The sequence below is a fragment of the Scyliorhinus canicula genome, chromosome 14 (assembly GCF_902713615.1).
Source record: "Scyliorhinus canicula chromosome 14, sScyCan1.1, whole genome shotgun sequence".
Classification (NCBI taxonomy): Eukaryota; Metazoa; Chordata; class Chondrichthyes; order Carcharhiniformes; family Scyliorhinidae; genus Scyliorhinus; species Scyliorhinus canicula.
The window spans coordinates 7948785-7973958 of NC_052159.1; the positions used below are offsets into that span (position 1 = coordinate 7948785).

A 25174-nucleotide genomic window follows, 5' to 3' on the forward strand; every position below is an offset into this window, starting at 1 on the left:
GTGAGTCAGGTGACTCGCGATCGGCCAGCGCGGACCCTGATCTGGGACTTGTGTGCGATTCAACCGTTGCACTCGACGGGGTCGCTTGAACATGCTCATTATGACAGATCCCCATTGGGCAATTTCAAAAGGTGATGACCCCGGGAGGAGTAAGGGGGGGGGGGGGGGGGGGGGGTGTTCTCCCTGGTGGGCATGGCCCAATATATAATCCCTCAAATCAACAGATTACCCGGTCAGTATCACATTGCTCTCTGTGGGATGCTGCCATGCACACATTGGATTCATCACTACAGTGAGCTCATTTCAAAAAAAACTTCACTGGCTGTTGAAAAGCACTTTGAGGCAGACAGAGGTCATGAAAGGGATCTTCATCCAGTGATTTTGGGGCGTCGCACACAGCTTGGGTGAAAGGCCGGTGGTCAGTGGGGAGGCGAAGGGGGGAGGGGACAGATGATCCAATGTCGGTTACCGAGATAGGGAGACAACGCAGAATAGGAAGAACTGGGGCGCTGGGCGAACAGGACTGGATACGGGTTCGGATATGGTCAGCAGAATTTTGAATGTCCTCCAGTTTGCAGTGGGTGAGAGATGGCAGGTCAGCTGCAGGAGTATTGGCACCCTCACGTGGAGGGGTAACAACGGCATGGATGAGGATTTCAGCAGCAGACAGCTGAGGAGGAGGGAATGAGGGATCACACAGTAAACCTGCACTGTCAATGCTGCTCGGTTCATTCTTGTACCACACTGTGTACAGGGCAATGTGGCTGGCAGTGGGAAACTCACCATTGATGGATTCTGTTCATTGGAGAGGTGCCTTTAAGTAATGCAATAAATTCATTAATGCAAAGATGGAGTGAAGAGCTACAACACGTATAGTGCTACAACGGGCAGCGCAGTAGCACACGTGGCTAGCACTGTGGCTCCACAGCACCAGGGTCCCAGGTTCGATTCCCTGCTGGGTCACTGTCTGTGCGGAGTCTGTATGTTCTCCTCGTGTCTGCGTGGGTTTCCTCCCACAGTCTAAAGACGTGCAGGTTAGGTGGATTGGCCATGATAAATTGCCCTTAGTGTCCAAAAAGGTTAGGAGGGGTTATTGGGTTATGGGGATAGGGTGGAAGTGAGGACTTAAGTGGGTCTGTGCAGACATGATGGGCCAAATAGCCTCCTTCTGCACTGTATGTTCTATGTATCTATGAATGTATCTATGTAAAATGGTGCTGCGGGATCTGTTACATCCACAGGGCTTAGGTTTAACATCTCAATCAAAAGATAGCACTACTGACAGTGCAGAACTCCCTCAGTTCTGCGTTGGAAGTATCAAATTTGTGCTCAACTGTCTGGACTGGGACTTGAACCCACAACTTATGAATTTGAGGAGCGTACTCTACTGACTGAACCACCAGCCGACAGCACATCAATACTGCTGGGTGGCACCCCTGCGCCAGATGTGTTTCCCCAAGTGTCGTAACTCACCTCCGCTCATTAAGTAATCCCGCAAAATTGGCATCCGGAAATTTCCAGCCAGGGTGGCAAGGGAAGGCCGAATCCCTGGAAATTTATTGGAAAATCCCGTGGCTTCCGTCCCAAAGTTGCAAAAAGCTCCAAAGCAAAAGATGCCGTGTGGGTGGTAACCAAAGATGTAGTTCCTGGTGGGGTCGAGGTTGTGAGTTTTAACCAGCTGTGAGAGAGAGAGAGAGAGAGAATAAAACTCGGAATACACAAATGCAGAGAAATAAAAAACCCGACTCCCACTTCATCTCATTGACCTAAAACTCCAATCTGTTTTATTTAATACGAACAGATTAGGGTTCCTTATTTGAGTAGAAAAAAAAGAGATGGCAGAAGGGCGATCTAACAAGAGGAGATCTTCAAAATGATGAAAGATAGAGTAGACACAGAGAAGGTTTGTTGGGGAGACCAAAGCTTGAAGCCACACCGATGAGATGGTCATTAATAAATCCAAATAAGGAATTCAGGACAAACCTCTTTACCTACAGAGCTATTTGTATGTGGAAGGCGCTGCGGGCAAAGACACACAGCTACATAAGGGATAAGCCAATTTACCCGTAGAAACTGGAGGTGAACATAGCTTCAGCTGGCCAAACAAAGTCTTGGCAACGCAGCAAAGTCTCGAAATAGATCATTTGCTCGAATTTGGCTCTTTCATTAACCTAAACTGTAAATCAGTTTACTGTTCAAATATGTGTACAGTTACAGGTACACGTCGAGACATGTCTAGACAGTGCTATTGCCACCACCCCGGGTTGAGGAACAACTCCCACCACCACCCTCACAGGCAGGCTGAAGGACGTCGGCAATTTATTTCAGATGCGTCAGCAACAAAGGTTCGTGCTCAGCTGAGCGAGGTCATCTCAGGTAACCCTCGTCTCAAACCGAGCTCTCTGGGGGCTGGATTCTCCGTTTCCCCAGATGCGTGTTCCTCGGCGGCACGCTGTTTCGCTGCCGACCGGATTCTCTATTCCCGCCGCTCGCCCATGGGAGTTCCCGTTGAAGCCACCCCACGCCGTCGGGAAACCGGGGGGGGGGGGGGGGGGGTGCAGCGGGGGCAGGGGAGAGCTGACGATGGGAACAGAAGATACCAATCGCTGGGGAATTCCGGTCCTGATTTTCACAGAGAGTTATCATGGGAATATGCCCAGATATAAAAGGCGAGCCGTGAAATCGAAGAACGACAATGGAAGTCAAGAAAGGGCAGGACACCGGCCACCTGGGAAGTCTGGAATCCAAGGTTTGGATGACCTCTTTCACATACTCACATTAGTGATTTATCCATTGTGCAGAGTTCAGACTACACAAACTAATTTGACAAAAGGACTCCTAGACCACAAAAGGGTCATTCAATAACCAGCCTGGGCTGCAGCAAATTAGAGAAGATCCCTTACCGACGGGACTTGGCAGCATGGGCAGCCTCCGGGGTTCTTGGGTGAGGTGGGGGGGGCGCGGGGGATCTGGCCCCGGGAGGTGCCCCCACTGTGGCCTGGCCCGTCATCGGGGCCCACCGATCCGTGGGCAGACCTGTGCCGTGGGGGCACTCTATCCTTCCGCACCGGAGGCTGTGGTCCTCCGCCATTCCCAGTGCGGAAGCGAAGCCCTCTGCGCATGCTCGGGAATGATGCCAGCACACACTGGCGCTCCCGCCCATGCGCCAACTCGCGCCGGCCGGCGGAGGCCCTTCGGCGCCAGTTCTGAAGGTCATGGGAGGAAAGCAGGAACAAGTTACTGAGTTGAATGATCAGCCATGATCATAAATGATTGGCGGAGCAGACTTGAAGGACTGAATGGCTTCTTCCTGCTCCTATTTTTAAACATTTCTTTACCAAGAGGTTATCTGTCTGCACCGTTTACCTGGAGATTTTTGGGATGAACTTGTCATAGGTACCCAGGGCGCGATTCTCCGCAAATGCGGAGAGTCGTGAAGGCTGCCGTGAAACCGGCCGTGTTTCACGGCAGCCTCCACGCCCCCTCCTGGGACCCGATTCTGCTCCCCGGTCGGGGCTAGCAGCGGGTCCCCGTGAACCACGGCATCGCAGGCTTAGCGAACTTCGCTAATCCGCGATCGGTTCCATGGTTTCCCAGAACGGCACTTTGCGGCCGTTTTCACGAACGGTGAGAACAGGTGTGTTGCCGTTCGTGAAAACGGCCGTAAAGGCCTGGGAAATCGGCCCATCGGCTAGGGGAGAATCGCTGCTCACCGTAAAAAAAACAGCGAGCAGCGATTTGTGTCGGGGGGCGGGAGAATAGTGGGAGGTCGGGGAAAATGTCGGGAAGGCCCTCCCGCTATTCTCCGACCCGTCGTGGGGGGCGGAGAATCGCGCCCCCAGTATTTATTATTCAGTGATACGTCTTACTTTCTGAACATAGAACAGTACAGCACAGAACAGGCCCTTCGGCCCTCGATGTTGTGCCGAGCAATGATCACCCTACTCAAACCCACGTATCCACCCTATACCCGTAACCCAACAACCCCCCCCGAACCTTACTTTTTTTAGGACACTACGAGCAATTTAGCATGGCCAATCCACCTAACCCGCACATCTTTGGACTGTGGGAGGAAACCGGAGCACCCGGAGGAAACCCACGCACACACGGGGAGAATGTGCAGACTCCGCACAGACAGTGACCCAGCCGGGAATCGAACCTGGGACCCTGGAGCTGTGAAGCATTTATGCTAACCACCATGCTACCGTGCTGCCCCTATTTCCTTTTGACTGTAGCTAGCCTAGGTGTAGGCTATAGCAATATACGTTTATACACACTCTCTGAAAATTTAAATGTCCTGACATTCAAAATGCAATTGGCCCCGAGGGATTGGGATCAAGGACGCTTGACCTGCATTAAATCTCCTGCCTCGGATAGCTGCCAGCCAAACTGACTGACTGCAATCTACAAACAGTGCCCGAGAGCCCAAGTCCCGGACTAGGTAGGACACCTTCCGGGTGGGGTGGGGATACTGGTGGAGGAGTCAGGGGTGCGGGTGCGGGCAGGAGTGGCATCCAGTGTAGAGAGGGAGACTGCTGATGGAGGCAGCTCACCCGAGGCCTGAGCAGGGTTACCTTTCGTGCTCCCCCCCGCTCTCCCCGTCTCCAAACCCCTCCCACCAGTGTGAAAATGGAGGCCAGGTTGGAAATGGCCTACAAGCGGTCAACAGTTGGCCACTTAAGGGCCTCAATCGAGGCAAAGGTGAGCAGGCTGGCCGAGAACACACCCCTCTCACAGCAGAAAATTGTGGCGAGGTGGGGTGTGGGCGGGAACACTGTCCAATAACTTTTACGGCCACACCCATGGGAAGGCCGTGTGAAAATCCTGCCCAATGTTCCCAAGGGGCGAGGCAAAAATAAAGAACAATGAAGGAAATAGTTATGAATTGGAACTCCATGTCTGAGATTTTTCAATCATAGGTTTGTAAAAGGATTGTTTATTATTCATTGAAGGGGAGTGGGGCGTCACTGGCTTTTATTGCCATCACTACTTACCGCTTGAGAAGGTGGTGCTGAGCTGCCTTCATGAACTGCTGCGGCCCATGTGGTGTAGGTACACCCACAGTGCTGATAGGGAGGGAGTTCCAGCATTTTGACCCAGCGACAGTGAAGGAACGGCCAATATATTTCCAAGTTTTATTTTATTAACTTACAGGATGTGGGTGTCGCTGGCTAGGCCAGCGTTTATTGCCCATCCTTAGTTGCCCTTCAGAAGGTGGTGGTGAGCTGCCTTCTTGAACGGCTGCAGTCCTCGAGGTGTAGGTACACCCACTGTGCTGTTAGGGAGGGAATTCCAGGATGTTGTCCCAGCGACAGTGAAGGAACGGCCGATATATTTCCAAGTCAGGCTGGGGAGTGAATTGGAGGGGAAGCTCCAGTTCGTGGGGTTCCCAGGTATCTGCTACCCTTATCCTTCGAGATGGTAGTGGTCATGGGTTTGGAAGGTGCTTTCTGAGGAACATTAGTGAGTTCCTGCAGTGCATCTAGTAGATGGTACATGCGGCTGCTACTGTTCATCGGTGGTGGAGGGTTTGAGTGTTTGTGGAAGGGGGAGCAATCAAGTGGGCTGGTCAGGATGGGGAGTGACATCTGAAGGGCTGCAGGGAAAATGCAAGGGAGTGGGACAATGCACTTGCAGAGAACCAGTACAGAGACAATGGGCCAAATGGCCTCCTCCTGTGCTGTAACCATTCGAAGATCCCATGAAAGAGCGAGCGAGGGAGAGAGGAACGACAGAGATTAGCTCATACATGCTGGCAAACAAAAGACGTGCCAACAAAATTCACACTGGACAGCAGTTGGCAACTTTTACAGAACTTTTGCAATAGATAAAATAATCAAACTGTATTGCATTTTTGCAAATTGAGCGATTTTGTTTGCAAGAATTGCTGTTTGTCCAGTATTACAAAACTGTTGAACAAATTTTCAGACTTACTGTACTGCTAATGTAAACAGATTGCCATCTAGCACACATGCCAAGGGACACTGACCCAGGATTGATCTTTTGTTATCTATAACATTTACAACCTCCCTACCCCAAAATCATCGACTCTCCACATAGGATAAGCCAAGCTCTCAACACCGATTCATCTGGGATTCAATTCCACCCCACAAAAGGTACAATGGTAAGGTACAGGTTGCAGGAATGGATCCATAAATCCCTTCCAGTTAGCATGAATCATTTGACATCTTTAATAAAACAACCCAAGATGATTCACAGGAGCAATATAAGCCAAAGTTTAACACCGAGCCACTTAAGGAGATATAGGTCAGATCACCGAAAGCTTAGTCAAAGAGGTAGGTTCCAGATGGATGAATGTGAGGAAGTGATGCGGATGATATAGGGAGATTCCAGAGTTTAGGAAATAGACAACTAACATTCACCAACAGTGTGGTTATTAAAATCAGGGATATGCATGAAGCAGAGATCTTTTGGCGCAGTGGGTGGCGTCGCGGTCTTGGAGCCAGAAGCTCCGAGTTCGAGTCCCACTCCAGGACTAATTGGCCAAGGAAGATTTGTTCATAACGTGGCCAGACAGGTTGAGTGTGTCAACCTGCAAATCCTTCTAAATACAGCAATAGCTGGCGGTCAGAGTGAGACACACTCCTGGTCAACCATGCTTGACCCCCCCCCCCCCCCCCACCAAGCTATAGGCCCCTGGCGACAGACTAGCGACCTTTTCCGAGAATTACTACTTCTGGAAACGGACGAAAGTCTGCCTTCGTGACCACTAGGGGCGGGAAGAGAATTGGAATCAGAATATGCAAGAAGCCAGAACTGGAGGGGATCAGAGGGCTGTGGGGCTGGTAGGGAGTTAAAGAGGAAGGGGCGAAGCCATGGAGCGATTTGGAAAAAATGAAAAGGATGAACATTTAAAGATCGCGGCGTTGCCTGACTAGGAGCCAGTGTAGTCCAGGGGTGATCGGGAATGGATCTGGTTGTGGGTCACCATCCTCAAGAGAGGGCTGGTGCTTCCCTCTTCACCTGAAGGTAGCAGAACAAAGGTTTATGGATTTGCAGCGCAGAATGCAGCCCATCATATCTCTGTAAGATCATTCAAAACCGATTCACAACCTCAAGGCACAGATTTGAAGGCGAAGGACAAATCAACCAGACACGAGTATTTTTGTTCTTCTAGATAAACACAATGCGTGGTTAGGATCCAGACTGCATGGCCCGAGTGAGGGGCGTTCAATCCAACTTTTCAAAAGGGTATTCGATAATTACCCAGAGGAAAGAGGAGGGAGAGCGAGGCTGGCGGAGTTGCTTTGCAGCAGGCCATCAGAAAGCAGACAGGCTGAATGGCCTCCCACGCTGCAACCATGCTGCGAGTGCGGTTCATTGGATAGCCTTCAAAGGGCTGGCACAGCCACGATGGGCAGGAAGGCCTCTACCTGTGCTGTATGTAAAAGCTTCTATCTCTACACTTTTTCTTTGAAACACGAAGGCTCCCATTTTAAATGGTCCGTGGACAATCTACGTACAAGTTAATTACCACGCTCCCAAGCCATCTACGTTATAGCTGCTGGGGATGAGGAAGCTGGAATCTCCATTGTAACATAGAACATTAGAGCGCAGTACAGGCCCTTCGGCCCTCGATGTTGCGCCGACTGTGATACCCTTCTAAAGCCCATCTACACTATTCCCTTATCGTCCATATGTCTATCCAATGACCATTTAAATGCGTTTAGTGTTGGCGAGTCCACTACTGTTGCAGGCAGGGCATTCCACGCCCTTACTACTCTCCGAATAAAGAACCTACCTCTGATATCTGTCCTATATCTATCTTCCCTCAATTTAAAGCTATGTCCTCTCGTGCTGGACATCACCATCCGAGGAAAATGGCTCTCACTGTCTACCCTATCTAATCCTCTGATCATCTTGTGTGCCTCAATTAAGTCACCTCTTAACCTTCTTCTCTAACGAAAACAGCCTCAAGTCCCTCAACCTTTCCTCATAAGATCTTCCCTCCATACCAGGCAACATCCTGGTAAATCTCCTCTGTACCCTTTCCAATGCTTCCACATCCTTCCTATAATGCGGCGACCAGAACTGCACGCAATACTCCAAATGCGGCCGCACTGGTAGACCAGGTGGATTCACGCATCTGTATTCAACTGTACTCCTACGGGATTGGAAATGTCTATACATTAAATCCACTGGACCCGGTTGGGAGTAGGACTGGGAGAGGGCTTTCAAGACACTGAGTATGATCATGATTCTAGTCTCAAATATGCACCTGATCGGAGATTCTCCAGTGCCTGGTATCCACTTATTTTGCTGTTTAATTGCGAAAGGGGCTGGTTTAGCACAGTGGGCTAAATAGCTGGTTTGCAATACTGAACAATGCCAGCAGCGCGGGTTCAATTCAAGTACCAGCCTCCCCGAGCAGGCACCGGAATGTGGTGACTAGGGGCTTTTCACAGTAACTTCACTGAAGTCTACTTGTGACAATAAGCGAGAGGCAGAAACACTCCCAATTCATTTAAAAAGGTGCCAGGACATGGACATCAAGAGCCATAAACTGCAGGGATATGGATCAAATATTACACAGTGGGATTAGACTGGGGGCTCGCTGGCACAGAGGTGGTGGGTCAAGTGGCCCCTTCCTCTGACTGAGGGGCTCTGATAGAGAGTAACGGCTCCCACAAGCCGGAGAGTTGGTATAGGGGATGGAGATTGAAGATAACTGGAGGAAGAGCCAGCGTTATGATGATCTGAACGTACTTAATGCAAGGGCGGTGGAAGCGTATTTAACGGCAACTTTCCAAAAAATGGAAAAAAATGAAAATCGCTTATTGTCACGAGTAGGCTTCAAATGAAGTTACTGTGGAAAGCTCCTAGTCGCCACATTCCGCCGCCTGTTCGGGGAGGCCGGTACGGTAATTGAACCGTGCTGCTGGCCTGCCTTGGTCTGTTTTAAAAGCCAGCAATTTAGCCCAATGTGCTAAACCAGCCCCTAAAGGAACTTGAAGATCTGGTGGTGGGAGCAAAAAATGTCAGGGTCCTGGGAAAGGGGCGAACTGGAAAGCTCATTCAAAGAGCTGGCGGAGGCTTATGTGGTCGAATGGCCTCCTTCTAAGCTGTGTATGAACCAGGCATTGAAAACCACGTCAGGGCCCGGACACCCAAAGAGTCAGCGGAAAAACACACCCTCGCTGAAACTCACTGCCCCACAGCTCCAAGGAACATCCAACGGGCTGGAGTCGGGACTTCCGCCTCTCGCCCGGAGGTCCCGCCTCAGAGAGCGGCTGACAGCTTAGTAGACAAGGTAGCGCCAAAAGCAATAGTGGCCACTGCCGGGATTACAACTAGTACACACCCACCCCCACGAGTCCAGAGCAGGGTCACTCTCCGCGCCCCCCACCAGCACCAACCCGCTCCCGAACCCTCCCCACCTGCCTCAAAATTGAGGCTGGGGGGTGTGGGGGGAGAAGCAACCTTTAAATGGTCATCAATTGGTCAAATAAGGGCCCCAATTATGGCAAAAGGGGTGTTGGTAGGGGGGGCGGCACTGGCGGTTGTCATGGTGATGGCCGGGGCTGGCTTCGGTCCCACCCGTCCCACTGTAAAATTGCGGAATGATGGTTTGATTTAAAACATACTAAGGACTTTGGGTAGCACCGTAGCAATGTGGATAGCACAAATGCTTCACAGCTCCAGGGTCCCAGGTTCGATTCCTGGCTTGGATCACTCTGTGCGGAGTCTGCACATCCTCCCCGTGTGTGCGTGGGTTTCCTCCGGGTGCTCCGGTTTCCTCCCACAGCCCAAAGATGTGCGGGTTAGGTGGATTGGCCATGATAAATTGCCCTTAGTGTCCAAAATTGCCCTTAGTGTTGGGTGGGGTTACTGGGTTATGGGGATAGGGTGGAGATCTTGGGTAGGGTGCTCTTTCCAAGAGCCGGTGCAGACTCGATGGGCCGAATGGCCTCCTTCTGCACTGTAAATTCTATGACAAGTTTATTTCCGCTAAATTTAAAAGTTTAGTGTCAGATACATTATGACCCAATGCCCTGAATTTATTGTGGAACAGAAGTGCCCTGGCAACTGGGAGCCTTGCAGGAGGTACGTGAATAGGCAGCAGAATCCTTGTGCGCTATCAGCCATTTCAGTTCAAATTGTTGAGCAAATATTGTAAAAGCAGCAGATAATGGAGCCATAAATTAGAGCAGGCAAGCTCCACGATCGTATCTCAATGAGGAGGCCAGGCAAGCACCGCCAAACACACAGAGCAACCTTTCCACGAGTTACTCAACAGTCAGTAAAGCAAAGTCCAACCAATATTAGTGATCTGCAGTCTGATCCAGGTGGCAGTGTAACTATCATTCTGTCTGCAGCTTGATAAGCAGCATTTACAAGGGGCATCCACTTTGACTCTGTCTGATCAGCAGTAATTGCTATTGGCCTTCAAAATAAAACAAACTTGCATTTTTAAAGCACCTTTCCCCACCTTAGGATCTCCCAAATGTTTTCCGCTAAACTGTTCTTTTAATTTACTTGCTCCTGGGATATGGGCTTCGCTAGCTAGGCCAGCAGTTGCTGTACAGCCCTAATTGCCCTTGAGAAGGTGGTGGTGAGCTGCCTTTGTGAACCGCTGAGGTCCTGCCCCCCCCCCCCCCACAAAGCCTGTCCACCATCTACAAGGCACAAGTCAGCAGTGTACTGAAATACTCTCCACTTGCCTGGATAAAGTGCGGCTCAAACAACACTCAGGACCCTCAACACCATCCAGGACAAAGCAGCCCGCTTGATTGCTCCTCCTTCCACAGAAGTTCACTCCCTCCAACACCGACGAACAGTGGCAGCCGTGTGTACCATCTACAAGGTGCACTGCCGTAATTCATCAAGGTTCCTTCAGCAGCAGCACCTTTCAAACTCACGACCACTGCCATCTAGAAGGACAAGAGCAGCAGATCCCTGGGAAGCCCGCCACCTGGACGTTCCCCTCCAAGTAACGCACTATCCTGACTTCTCCGTTCCTTCACTGTCGCTGGGGCAACATCCTGGAAAGAGGAGTTCCAGGATTTTGACCCAGCGACAGTGAAGGAATGGCCGATACATTTCATAGTGGTATTGTCGTTGGACAAGATACCCAGGGTAGGGCAGCACGGTGACCTAGTGGTTAGCACAACTGCCTCACGGCGCTGAGGTCCCAGGTTCGATCCCGGCTCTGGGTCACTGTCCGTGTGGAGTTTGCACATTCTCCCCGTGTCTGCGTGGGTTTCGCCCCCACAACCCAAAGATGTGCAGGATAGGTGGATTGGCCACACTAAACTGCCCCTTAATTGGAAAAAATAATTGGGTAATCTAAAATTTAAAAAAAAAGAAAAAAAGATACCCAGGGTAACAGTCTGTGGACCCCGGTTCGAATCCCACCATAGCTGATGGCGAAATTCAAATTCAACAGGTATCTGGAATTAAAGGTCCATGAAACCATTGTTGATTGTCGTTAAAAACCCTCCTGGTTTACTAAAGCCCTGAAGGGAAGGAAATCTACCTTCCTTACCCAGTCTGGCCTACATGTGACTCCAGACCAACAGCAATGTGGTCAACGCTTAACTGCCCCCTGAAATGGCCGAACAAGCTACTAAATTCAGGTGCAATTAGGGATGGGCAACAAATGCCGGCGCAGCCAGCAACGCCCTCACGTCGCGTGTTTGGAACAGGAGCATAATGCAAGTGTAGGTCATTGTTACAGCAGACACTAATTTGCACACAGCAAATTGATTATGAGCTGTTGGCCAAGGGATAACAACTGGCCAGGATTCTAGTGGGAACTTGTGCTGTCTCGAGACAAACACAGGCTTCCAATGGTTAACAAGGGGGTTTATTGATAAAGACAAAGGCAGACAAGTAACAGGCACAGAATTCAGGACCCCGCGCAAACTCCCTATTTCCCGGGGTTTGCATGCTCCTGCACAGTAAAGGCTGCAACCATCACAGCCGCATCCCACCTGCAGAAAACGGTCTCCCTTGAAAACAAGTTATCGCTGAAACAAAAAAGTGGCTGGTTAAAATCCAAATCTCAAACAGCTGAAGCTGAAATGGTTTTGCAAAACCTGGACAAACAACTGTTGCATGATAACTATTATAGAATTTACAGTGCAGAAGGAGACCATTCGGCCCATCGAGTCTGAACCGGTCCTTGGAACGAACACCCCACTTAAGCCCACACCTCCACCCTATCCCTGTAACCCAACCTAACCTTTAGGACACTAAGGGCAATTTAGCGTAGCCAATCCACCCAACCTGCACACCTTTGGACTGTGGGAGGAAACCGGTGCACCCGGAGGAAACCCACGCACACACGGGGAGAACGTGCAGATTCCGCACAGACAGCGACCTAAGCCGGGAATTGAACCTGGGACCCTGGGTCTGTGAAGCGGCGGTGCTAACGACTGTGCTACCGTGCTGGATTTAGCTCATAGAGTTATATAATATTGGATGTTGTATGGAAAACGTACGCAGCTAGGAACAAAGGGGTAACTTCATGTGATAGTGTGTGTGCAAAGCCATCAGTATGGTTAAGTTGTACTGTTGCAGCGCATCATCGTCCTGGTGTGTTTTACTTTTAAGCTACCCCTGCACTTAACACCAGCGCCTTAATTTGCTTTTACGCAAGTAAAGAAGAAACTAGTCATGCAGGGGAGACATCAAGCTACATGCCTGACAGTGGAACTGCTGTAACTCCTACCCCCTTCAATCCCATTCATGCTGCACAATACAGTACGAAGGTTAATGTGCAGCTGAACTGGACCCCACTGACTGCTCAATTGTTGAAGGGAATCCACTTACTCATAGTGCAGCACCATCATGAAAAGATGCTGGGCTTCCTGGCCGGGCACCCAACCCGGTGACACAACAAGGCCGTTAAATCGCGTGAGAGGTCCATTGCGAGATTTGCGCCGCTCAGGGCGCCTCGGGAGATCTAACGAGATCTCCAGGCCATCGGAGGCCTCTGGGCGGTCGGGTTCTGGGCACTGCTAGGATACCTAGGTGGCACAGCCATGGTGCCAGGCTGGCAGTGCCAGGGTGCCAGGTTACCCATGCCAGGGATCGAGCCCAGGGAAAGCCCTGCCCTGAACAGGTTGGGTGGGGGGGGGGGGGCTCAAGGATCCCCCAAGATGATGGGGTGTCCGGAGGCTGCGATGGGTAGTCCGGGAAGGGGGTTGAGAGATGGGGGCGGCATTTAAGAATGGCACCACGATCTCTTCCTGCACTGACGAGCTGAGCTAGTGCCAGGTAGCGAAGAGCGGCATTGACGAGGCTTTCCCGACGAAGGACAGGAAAAAAGGTTCCGTGTGACAGCGGGGCTAGACGCGCCCAGGACAGGACGTTGTTTTCTTGCCGTTAAATCGCGCCTGTTACTTCCATTGTCCACGACAAATCCTCAATTGCGCAACAGTGATTGCTCCATCGAAAAACAGAGCACTGCCCCATGAGCTTTGCTACATTCATCTCCTTACTCCAAGATTTGAAAAATTGCGGAAAAAGAAATAATTGGCACCGCCACAGCCTCAGGAGAAGTGCTGACTGTCCCAATGAGCTTTGTCTTGACCTCGACACTTGAAAAGCAGTCGGCAAGCGGAGTTTTGTGATGGATCCGCTCTGCTCAAGGAAACGGAAGAGACTAAACCAACTGGAAATCAGTCCCTGTGTAAATTCTGACATTTCCTATCCACGCGCCATTACGTACTCTCTTCGCATCATTTCTTTCGCCTTTCTCCGCAAGGTGGGCTGGGAAAATCAGTCTCTGTGCAGCCTGGCACTCCTTAAAGGGACCCCAGCAGGCTGCTAACAGAGAATCATTACAGCACAGAAAGAGCCCAGTCAGCTCACCGAGTCTGCCCCAGCTCGGAGTGACGGTGCACCTTGTGCAATGTCCCACCTTCTCCCCGTGGTTCTGATCATTCTTCCTTTTCACATAATAATCCAATTTCTGCCTGAAAGCCTTGATTGATCCTTCACCCCCCCCCCCCCCCCCCCCCCCCCCCCCAAATATTCACTCATTCCAGATCCTAACCACTCTCTGCCTGAAAGATTTCCTCATGTCGCCATTGATTCTATTGCCAATTACTTTATATCCGTTTTCCCTGGTTCTCTCGATCCTTCCAGGAGTCGGAGCAGTTTCTCCCTAGCTGCTCTGTCCAGGACCCTTGGGAATTGAACACCTCTATCAAATCTCCTCTCTGTCTTCCCTCTACCAGGCAGGACCTTCCCAGCTTCTCCAATCCACCCACTTAACGGGAGACCCTCATCCTCGAAACTATTCCTGTGAATCTTTTCTGCGCTCTATTCCAGTGTTTATCAAACTTTTATTCCCCTGGACCCACTTTTGCCAACAGGCCGACCGTCGCACCCCACGCTGGCCGACCTTCACAACCCACGCCACGTTCACTTATCTTTTTTTTTTAAAAAATAATTTTTATTGAATTTTTCAAAATACAAACATTTTAACCCCCCCTACATTTACATTTAAATTATAACAAAACAAAGTCAAACCCCCCTACTTAACAAGAAAAAGAAAAAAGTCCCCCCCCCCCCCCCCGCCGCGTCCCCCCCCACCCCCCCCCCCCCCCCCCCCCCCCCCTGCCGGCGAACCGACAGTCAGACCAACTTATCATTTCTAGCAGCGTCCTCGGGCAGGCCTTGCCCGTGCCACCACCGCTACCGTACTTCCTTCGTCTTTGTCCCCCCTCCCCCCCCCCCCTCCCTCCCGCCCTCCCCTCCCCACCCGGGTTGCTGCTGTCACGGCCTCAGTTTCTATCTCTGATCCAAGAGGTCTAGGAAGGGTTGCCATCGCCTGGAAAACCCCTGCACCGACCCTCTCAGGGCGAATTTGATCCTTTCCAATTGGATGAAGTTTGCCATGTCGTTTAACCAGGTGTTAACACTCGGAGGCCTTTCGTCCCTCCACTGAATCAGGATCCTCCTCCGAGCCACCAATGACGCAAAGGCTAATATTCCAGCCTCCCTCGCCTCCTGTACCCCCGGTTCCACCCCAACCCCGAAGATCGCAAGTCCCCATCCTGGCTTGACCCTGGACCCCACCACTCTCGACACCGTCCCTGCCACCCCCTTCCAGAACTCCTCCAGTGCCGGACATGCCCAAAACATATGTGCATGATTCGCAGGGCTTCCCGAACATCTAATACACCTGTCTTCACCCCCGAAAAACCGACTCATCCTTGTCCCCGTCATGTGGGCTCTATGCAGTACCTTAAATTGAATGAGACTTAGTCTCGCACATGACGACGACGAGTTGACCCTCTCCAGGGCGTCTGCCCATGTCCCGTCCTCTATCTGTTCCCTCAGCTCTAACTCCCACTTATCTTTCAGCTCCTCTACTGGTACCTCCTCCACCTCCTGCATAATCTTATAGATGTCCGAGATCTTCCCCTCCCCGACCCAGACCCCTGATAGCACCCTATCACTCACCCCCCTGTCGGGGAGCGCGGGGAACCCCGCTACCTGTCGTCTGGCAAATGCCTTCACTTGGAGGTACCTGAACGTGTTCCCCGGGGGGAGCCCAAATTTCTCCTCCAGCTCTCCCAGGCTCGCAAACCTCCCCTCTATAAACAAGTCCCTCAGTTGTCTAATACCCGCCCTCTGCCAGCTCTGGAATCCCCCTCCTGTGTTTCCCGGCGCAAATCTGTGGTTCCCTCTTAGTGGTGCCCCTATCAGACCTCCCACTTCCCCCCTGTGTCGCCTCCACTGCCCCCAGATCTTGAGGGTGGCCGCCACCACCGGGCTCGTGGTATACCTCGTGGGAGGGAGCGGCCATGGTGCCGTTACCAGTGCCCCTAAGCTTATGTTGCCGCAGGACGCCCTCTCCATGCGCTTCCAGGCTGCCCCCTCCCCTTCCATCATCCACTTTCGTACCATCGATGTATTTGCCGCCCAGTAATATCCTGAAAGGTTGGGTAACGCCAGCCCTCCACTATCCCTACTCCGCTCCAAAAAGACCCTTCTAACTCTCGGGGTGCCATGTGCCCACACATACCCCATGATACTACTCGTTACCTTCTTGAAAAAGGCCCTGGGGAGGAAGATGGGCAGACACTGGAACAAAAACAAGAACCTCGGGAGGACCGTCATTTTAACTGACTGCACCCTCCCTGCCAGCGACAGCGGCACCATGTCCCACCTCTTAAACTCCTCCTCCATCTGTTCCACCAGTCTGGAAAAGTTCAACTTGTGGAGGGTCCCCCAGTTCTTTGCCACCTGCACCCCCAAATACCTAAAACTTTTAACTGCTCTTTTGAAGGGGAGCCTCCCAATTCCCTCCCCTTGGTCTCCCGGGTGTATTACAAAGACCTCACTTTTCCCCAGATTTAATTTATATCCCGAAAAGTCCCCGAACTCCGCTAGTATCCCCATTACCTCCGGCATTCCCCCCTCCGGGTCTGCCACATACAACAACAAATCATCCGCATAGAGCGAGACCCGATGTTCCTCCCCTCCCCTTGTCAGTCCTCTCCACCCCCCTGAACCCCTCAGTGCCATCGCCAACGGCTCAATCGCTAATGCAAAGAGTAAGGGAGATAGGGGACATCCCTGCCTAGTACCTCGATGGAGCCCAAAATATTCTGACCTCCTCCCGTTTGTTACCACACTTGCCATCGGAGCTGAATAGAGCAGTTTTACCCACTTGATAAATCCCTCCCCAAACCCAAACCTTTCCAACGTCTCCCACAAGTATTCCCACTCCACCCTGTCAAATGCCTTCTCCGCGTCCAGCGCTACCACTATCTCCGCCTCCCCTTCCACTGCTGGCATCATAATCACATTTAACAATCTCCGGACATTTGTGTTAAGTTGGCGTCCCTTCACGAACCCCGTCTGGTCTTCATGGACTACCCCTGGCACACAGTCCTCTATCCTGGTTGCCAGGACCTTTGCTAACAGCTTGGCGTCAACATTCAGGAGGGAGATGGGCCTGTAGGACCCGCACTGGACCGGGTCCTTGTCCCGCTTCAAAATCAAGGAGATCAGGGCCTGCGACATTGTTGGGGGCAGAACCCCCCCCTCGCGCGCCTCATTGAAGGCTCGCACCAGCACTGGACCCACCAAGTCCACAAATTTCCTGTAAAACTCCACCGGGAACCCATCCGGCCCCGGTGCCTTCCCCGCCTGCATCTGGCCTATCCCTTTAATTAGCTCCTGCAGCTCTATCGGCGCCCCCAACCCTTCCACCAGCTCCTCCTGTACCTTTGGGAACCCCAATTTGTCGAGAAAGTTCTTCATTCCCCCTCTCCTCTTCGGCGGTTCAGACCTATACAATTCCCTATAGAAGTCCCTAAAGACCCTATTCACCTCTTGCCCCTTCTGCACTACATCCCCACCCCTCTCTCTCACTCCCCCAATCTCTCTGGCTGCATCCCGCTTACGAAGCTGGTGTGCCAGCATCCTGCTCGCCTTTTCCCCGTACTCATACGCCGCACCCTGCGCCCTTCTCCACTGCATTTCCGCCTTCCTAGTGGTCAGTAGGTCGAACCTGGCCTGCAAGCTACGCCGCTCCCTTAATAGCCCCTCCTCTGGTGCCGCCGCATATTTCCTATCTACTTCTAGGAGCTCCCCCACCAGCCTCTCCCTTTCCTGCCTCTCCTTCCTCTCTCTGTTTGCCCTTATGGAGATCAGCTCTCCTCTAATCACTGCTTTCAAGGCCTCCCAGACCGTCCCCACCTGCACCTCACCTGTGTCATTCGTACCCAGATAGTTCTCAATGCCCGTTCTCACCCTTCTGCACACCTCTTCATCCGCCAACAGCCCTACATCCAGGCGCCACAACGGGCGTTGGTCCCGCGCCTCCCCCATGTCCACGTCCACCCAATGTGGTGCATGGTCCGATATCGCAATGGCAGAGTACTCCGTGTCCTGCACTCTCGGTATCAGCCCCCTGTTCAATACGAAAAAATCGATCCTAGAGTACACTCTGTGGACGTGGGAGAAAAAAGAATACTCCCTCGCCCTAGGCCTACCAAATCTCCATGGGTCTACCCCTCCCATCTGCTCCATGAACCCCCTTAACACCTCTGCCGCTGCCGGCCTCCTATTCGTCCTGGAACTCGATCTATCCAGCCCAGGGTCTAACACCGTATTAAAGTCCCCTCCCATGATCAGGCCCCCTGCCTCCAGTCCCGGGATGAGGCCCACGTTCACTTATCTTTAATGCTTCAATGTGAAAAAGTGTCCTCAGGATCTCCCTTGAATCAGGTTCAAAGGAGGAGAGAGTAATTCAATCGGTTCCTTTGTGCCACCGTCATCTTTGTGAGATCGGAAAATCCAACCTCGCACATGTAGGTCATTGTGAAGGGCAATAGCAACAAAATGCTCGTTTTACTCAGCACTGGATTCTCCTGGGAGACCAGAATGCTGACAGCCTCATGGGCATTCGGCGTGTTTTTAATGTGTGATCACCGGTCAGGTACAGCAGCACAGATTTTTTATTTGCAGTCAGCTGTAAGTTAATAACTGACTCTCGTGTCTCAACCTCAAAAGGAATTTTTCACCCACCACTTCACTTCCAAAATCTGAAACTTCTCTTATTTGTCAAAACTTCTTTGCACATAACACACATCATCTAGCATCCTTGTTTGGGTTGGCACAATTGACAAAACCTTACCTCAAGAAATCATCTTTATACGGCTTTATTCTCGAGTTAAGTTTCTTCTTTGTAGCAAAAACAGAAAATACTGGACAACCTCAGCAGGTCTGACAGCATTTGTGGAGAGAGAAGGGAGCTAACATTTTGAGTCTGGATTACTCTTTGTCCAAGCTTCGTATTCGTAGGCTGTTCACCAGAGGCCCGGGATCTCTGCACAAAGCTAACACTGGCCCTGCTCTGTGCTGCTCTCGACTGTCCTCAGCAGCTCTCTCCAGCAGATTCAGATGAGAGATGCTGGCCAGTAGGTACACTGCCTCTTTGCGTCTCTTTCTTGTAAGAAAACGATTCATCTTCACGGTGCTCTGCCTTGCTGGCCAGCAGCTAGAAATTGGAAGAAGCTCTCCTCCATGATTTGGCGTCGAAAGCATATGCATACGCGGTGCTGGATGTCAAGGGTACGTGCAGGGCACGTCACTTGCTCACTGCTGCTGTGTTTGGCCTGAAGACTGCACTCTCCTTGCCTCCTCGTTAAAAAGGCAACAGTGACCGCCAGGGGCTGGTTTGGCTCACAGGGCTAAATCGCAGGTTTTAAAGCAGACCAAGCAGGCCAGCAGCACGGGTCAATTCCTGTACCAGCCTCCCCGGACAGGCGCCGGAATGTGGCGACTAGGGGCTTTTCACAGTAACTTCATTGAAGCCTACTCGTGACAATAAGCGATTTTCATTTCATTTCATTCCCAATAAAAATGGTGGCAGCGGCCGTTGGGTGCTTCTCCCGTGATGAGGGCCTGTTGTCAATGTTCATGCCTTGACCAGCATCTCTGAATGCAGATTGTGAGATCGTTAACACGTTGCTGTTTGTTTGGGATCTTGATGTGTGTGTTTCCTTCATTACAACTGTGACCGCACTTCAAAAGGTTCTTCATTGGCTGCAAATCACTTATAGATGACTTGAGGCTGGGAGAGGAATGCGATTGAAGAACAAAACCTCCTTTCTTCAGTTCCACATTCACGTTTTTTTTAACTGTTCTTGAGGAGTGTGTCAGGAGGGTTATGATTGAGATTGTAACCCAGATTGTGTGGTGAATGTATTACGGCAACCATTCACCACTGTATTGCATTGTACTGTGTTGTTGCCCTTGTTGGCTCCACCTATGGACCATTGTATTGTATTACACCGCATTGTATCATGTTGGTGCCCTTGTGGGCTCCGTCCCCTTGAGGGAGGTATATGGAGTTGCTGCCCTGTAGGCGGCTCTCAGTACAGAGCAGTTGCAGGCAGGCACAGTTCTAGCTGATTAAAACCACTGTTCACTTCAACTCTCCGTCTCGTGTGAATTGATGGTCACATCAATTTCATCAGCTACAACATCGCGATGGAAGCAGCCCTCAAACCTGATTGACTGGAACTCGACCCACAGGCCGCTAAAGCCAAAAGGGATTTTTTTTGCCACTGGCTCCGCTGTTTTGAGGCCTACCTCGCCGCCTCCTCCTCGCCCTCTGTCACCGACGAACAGAAACTGAGCCTCCTCCACGCCTGGGTGAGCCACAGAACCTCCGCGCAGATCGAGGACGCGACCACGTACGCAGATGCGGTCGCGATCCTGAAAAGGCAATATGTGAGGCCGGTGAATGAAGTGCTCGTGCGGCATCTCCTCAGCACTCGCCGCCGACACCCCGGGGAATCACTGGAGGAGTACCTACGCGACCTGAAAGTACTCGCGCGAAGCTGCAACTACATGGCCGCCACGGCCTCACACCACATGGAACTCGCCATCCGGGACGCCTATGTGGCTGGAGTCTGGTCCAACTATGTCAGGCAGCGCCTGCTCGAGAAGGGCGCACTCGGCCTAGAAGAGGCGGTAAAACTATCCACCTCCCTAGAAGTAGCGTTTCAGAGTATTAACGCTTTCTCCTCCGACCACGCGACCCCCTCATGGACACCTGACCAGAGGGTGCCCCTGGCCTGTGTCGTGCGGCTGCCTGCCCAACGCGGGGGTGCTGCAGTGCTATGGGGCAGCACGGTAGCATGGTGGTTAGCAGAAATGCCTCACAGCTCCAGGGTCCCAGGTTCAGTTCCCGGCTGGGTCACTGTCTGTGCGGAGTCTGCACGTCCTCCCAGTGTGTGCGTGGGTTTCCTCCGGGTGCTCCGGTTTCCTCCCACAGTCCAAAGATGTGCGGGTTAAGTGGATTGGCCATGCTAAATTGCCCGTAGTGTCCTAAAAAAAGTAAGGTTAAGGGGCGGGGGGGGTTGTTGGGTTACGGGTATAGGGTGGATACGTGGGTTTGAGTAGGGTGATCATTGCTCGGCACAACATCGAGGGCCGAAGGGCCTGTTCTGTGCTGTACTGTTCTATGTTCTATTTCTGCGGCCAGCACCAGCACCCCAGGCAGCGTTGCCCGGCTCGGAATGCGACCTGTAGCGACTGCAGCAAGAAAGGACACTTTGCCAAAGTTTGCCTGGATCGGTCCAAGACCTCCAAATCACAGGCCCGACTCTCAGACTCACAGGCCCGCAGACATCGCAGCGTGGCTGTGTCCCTACCAGCTCCGCCCCCTCCGGACACATCATCTGCCTCGTGTTGTCCGTGGGGGCAGCCATCTTCGACTCTACCCAACACGTGCAACTCATGGGGGCCGCCAACTTGGCTGCCATCTTCATCGCTGCCCGACATGAGCGACCGACAGGGGCAGCTATCTTGGGACCACCCCACCACCTCCGACCACGCCGGATACCCGCAACTCGGCGCGGTCACCCTCGACCAGTCACGCCCAAAGCACCTCAGGAACTCGACGATGACCGTCCGGGTCAATGGGCACGAAACGCCCTGCCTGTTTGACTCCGGGAGCACGGAGAGCTTCGTACACCCAGACACGGTAAGGCGCTGTTCTCTCCAAATCTCCCCCGCATTTCAAACAAACAATCTCCCTCGCTTACAGATTGCATTCAGTGCAGATCCTGGGGTACTGCGTCGCGAACCTCATGATACAGGGCGCCGAGTGCGCCAATTTTAAACTACATGTACTCCCCGATCTCTGCGCTCCTCTCCTGTTGGGACTGGATTTCCAGTGCAACCTCAGAAGCCTGACCCTGAAGTTCGGTGGGCCCCTACCCCCTTTCACCGTATGTAGCCTCGCGACCCTGAAGGTCAACCCTACCCCGCTCTTCGTGAACCTCACCGGCGACTGTAAACCCGTTGCCACCAGGAGCAGGCGGTACAGTATCCAGGACAGGACAGGACTTTTATCAAGTCCAAGGTCCAGCGGCTCTTGAGGGAAGGGATCATCGAGGTCAGTATTAACCCCTGGAGAGCCCAGGTGATGGTCGTCAGGACTGGGGAGAAGAACCGGATGATTGTAGACTACAGCCAAACCATAAACCGGTACACGCATCTCGATGCATACCCCTTTCCCCAGATAGCAGACCTGGTTAACCAGATCGCACACTACCGGGTGTTCTCCACGGTAGATCTGAAGTCCGCATACCACCAGCTCCCAATCCGCCCGGAGGATCGGCACTACATGGCCTTTGAGGCAGACGGCCGCCTCTTCCACTTCCTCCGGGTCCCCTTCGGCGTCACCAATGGGGACTCGGTCTTCCAAAGAACGATGGACCGAATGGTGTACCAGTACGGGCTGCGGGCCACATTTCCATACTTGGACGACGTCACCATCTGCGGCCATGACCAGCAGGACCACAACGCCAACCTTCAGAAGTTTCTCCAAACCGCCCAAGCCCTCAACCTCACTTATAAGGAGAAATGTGTTTTCCCGACTGGCCATCCTCGGCTATGTCGTGGAAAACGGAGTCCTAGGGCTCGACCCAGACCGCATGCGCCCCCTCCTGCAACTCCCCCTCCCCCACTGCCCCGACGCGCTCCACTCCATTCGGTCACTCCTTTGCACAGCCACGAACGAAACCCCTCATGACCACCTATTTGTTTCCCCTCGGACATCCACCTCCGGGGTCTCGCTTCTGGCCTGGCTGACGACACCGGGGCCTGTACTCCTCCGAAAACACACGAGGAGCCAGAAGTTCAACCCCCTGGTCGAGAGGGTCCATCTCCTTCACGCCAACCCCCAGTATGCCTACATGGCGCACCATGACGGCCGACACGATACAGTCTCCCTCCGGGACCTGGCTCCCGCAGGATCCCCTATGACCATCAGCCCCCCCCCCCCAACCTACACTGAACAGCGCCCCCGCCCCTGCATGGCCTACACCCCCCCCCCAACCTACACTGAACAGCGCCCCCGCCCCTGCATGGCCTACACCACCCCCCCCACCATCGCCGACCTACAGGGATGAAGCTCCAGAAGACACACTCCCAGAGTCAACACCCATGCCCGCATTGACGAGTTCGAAACTCGTGCCCGCAGCAAAACCAGAGCTCAGGTGATCGCAGCGCATGATCAGGGCGCCAGACAGACTCAACCTGTGAGCCACTGCAGCCCCCGCTGGACTTCAATTTTTTAACAGGGGGTGAATGTGGTGAATATGTTACGGCAATCATTCACCACTGTATTGCATTGTACTGTGTTGTTGCCCTTGTGGGCTCCACCTATGGACCATTGTATTGTATTACACCGCATTATATCATGTTGGTGCCCTTGTGGGCTCCGCCCCCTTGAGGGAGGTATATGGAGCTGCTGCCCTGCAGGCGACTCTCAGTGCAGAGCAGTCGCAGGCAGGCACAGCTCTAGCCGATTAAAACCACTGTTCACTTCAACTCTCCGTCTCGTGTGAATTGATGATCGCATCAGATTGTTCCTCCCATCTCCACAATTAAAAACAAGGACCGCTCCCGGTCACCAGTCTCTTCGGAAATGCCGTGTCCCCAATCTGGGTTACAATCTTAATCATAACCCTCCTGACACACTCCCCAAGAACAGAAAAACAAACGTGAAGTCAGAGCTGAAGAAAGGAAGTTTTGTTCTTCAATCGTGTTATTCTCCCAGCCACAAGTCATCGATTTGTCATTTGCAGCCAATGAAGAACCTTTTGAAGTGCGGTCACAGTTGTAATGAAGGAAACACACACATCAAGATCCCAAACAAACAGCAATGTGTTAACGATCACACAATCTGCATTCAGAGATGTTGGTCAAGGCATGAACATTGACAACAGGAGAGCGGGGCCATTTCCCCAGGCTCTTTCAAAATAGCATCATGCGATCCTAGATAATAAAAAACTTAGATCTGTGACCCCCCCCGGCTCTAACTTACCATGAATTCAAATTTCAAAAGCAAACCAATCTCATAAAAGAAAAGCATTCATTGGAATGAAGTTAGCTCGATGTATGACGCACCGAATCACAGCTCCCTGATCAAACCTATACTTACCAATGTTGTACACGAATAAATATTTGAGACTGAACTTCAATCCAGCTGAGTATATCTAAAACCAAAAAGAGGGCCGGAATTCTCCGGGGCTTTCATGGCGGCCTGGGGAGGTTCCAATGGGAAATCTCATTGACAAGCAGTGAATCCCACCACCCGTGGGATGGCACGCCTGCAAGAAACACGGCTGGGATATCGGAGAATCCCACCCGAGATTTTATAATAATGATAATTTTTATTGGTGTTACAAGTAGGCTTACATTAACACTGCGATCAACTGACTGTGAAAATCCCCTAGTCGACACACTCCGCGCCTGTTCAGGTACAGAGAGGGACAATTCAGAATGTCCAATTCACCCTAACAGCACGTCCTTCAGTACTTGTGGGAGGAAACCGGAGCACCCAGAGGAAACCCACACAGACACGGGGAGAACGTCCAGACTCCACAGTGTCCCAAGCCGGGAATCGAACCTGGGACCCTGGCGTTGTGAAGCAACAGTGCTAACCACTGCGCTACCGTGCCGCCCATGCGGTTGTTGCCAGCGATACCCACATCCCTGGACAAAATAAAATTAACTGAGACAAAAACCGAAAATGCTAGAGGGCAGCACGATGGCGCAGTGGTTAGCACTGCTGGCCCACAGCGTCGAACACCTGGCTCTGGGTCACCGTCCATGTGGAATTTGCACATTCTCCCCTTGTTTGCGTGGGTTTCACCCCTACAACCCAAAGATGTGCAGGGTAGGTGGATTGGCCACACTAAATTGCCCCAATTGGAAAAAAATGAATTGGGCATGCTAAGTTAAAAAAATACAGAAAATGCTGGACAATCGAAGCAGGTCTGACAGCATCTGTGGAGAGAGAAGGGAGCTAACGTTTCGTTATAGGGGTCAGATTCATACTGTTTGGGAGGAGGGGGGTGGGGGGGGGGTGCATGGAGCGGTGGTGCTGGATATGGAGCCAGCAATAGGTAGAGATTGACAAAGATATTGTGAAGAGAAAGACAAAGGAAATGCGAATGGGAGACGAGATCAAGGCTAAGAAGGGTGCTGATAGTGGCACATTAAACGATGAGAAGAATATGTTAACGAAATAAACTGAGACACTGCCAGACTGGAGGCCGATGGATTGAGGCCAGAGAGTGAACAGTAAATTGAGGTCAGGGGTGAGGAATGAATAGGAGTTTAAGTTCAAAGAAAAATGAAAAATTAAATGTGCTTTTTTACA

The 25174-nt window shown here is 52.0% G+C and overlaps 1 protein-coding gene across 1 annotated transcript in view; it reads right to left on the reverse strand.

The window, feature by feature from the left end:
• dgat2 (diacylglycerol O-acyltransferase 2) overlaps positions 1–25174 on the reverse strand; it is a 77794-nt gene that overhangs the window by 16023 nt on the left and 36597 nt on the right. The window contains exon 5 of the mRNA XM_038818549.1: positions 1474–1678. Within this exon, the coding sequence (XP_038674477.1) occupies positions 1474–1678 (205 nt within the window). The remainder of the gene's footprint in view (positions 1–1473; positions 1679–25174) is intronic.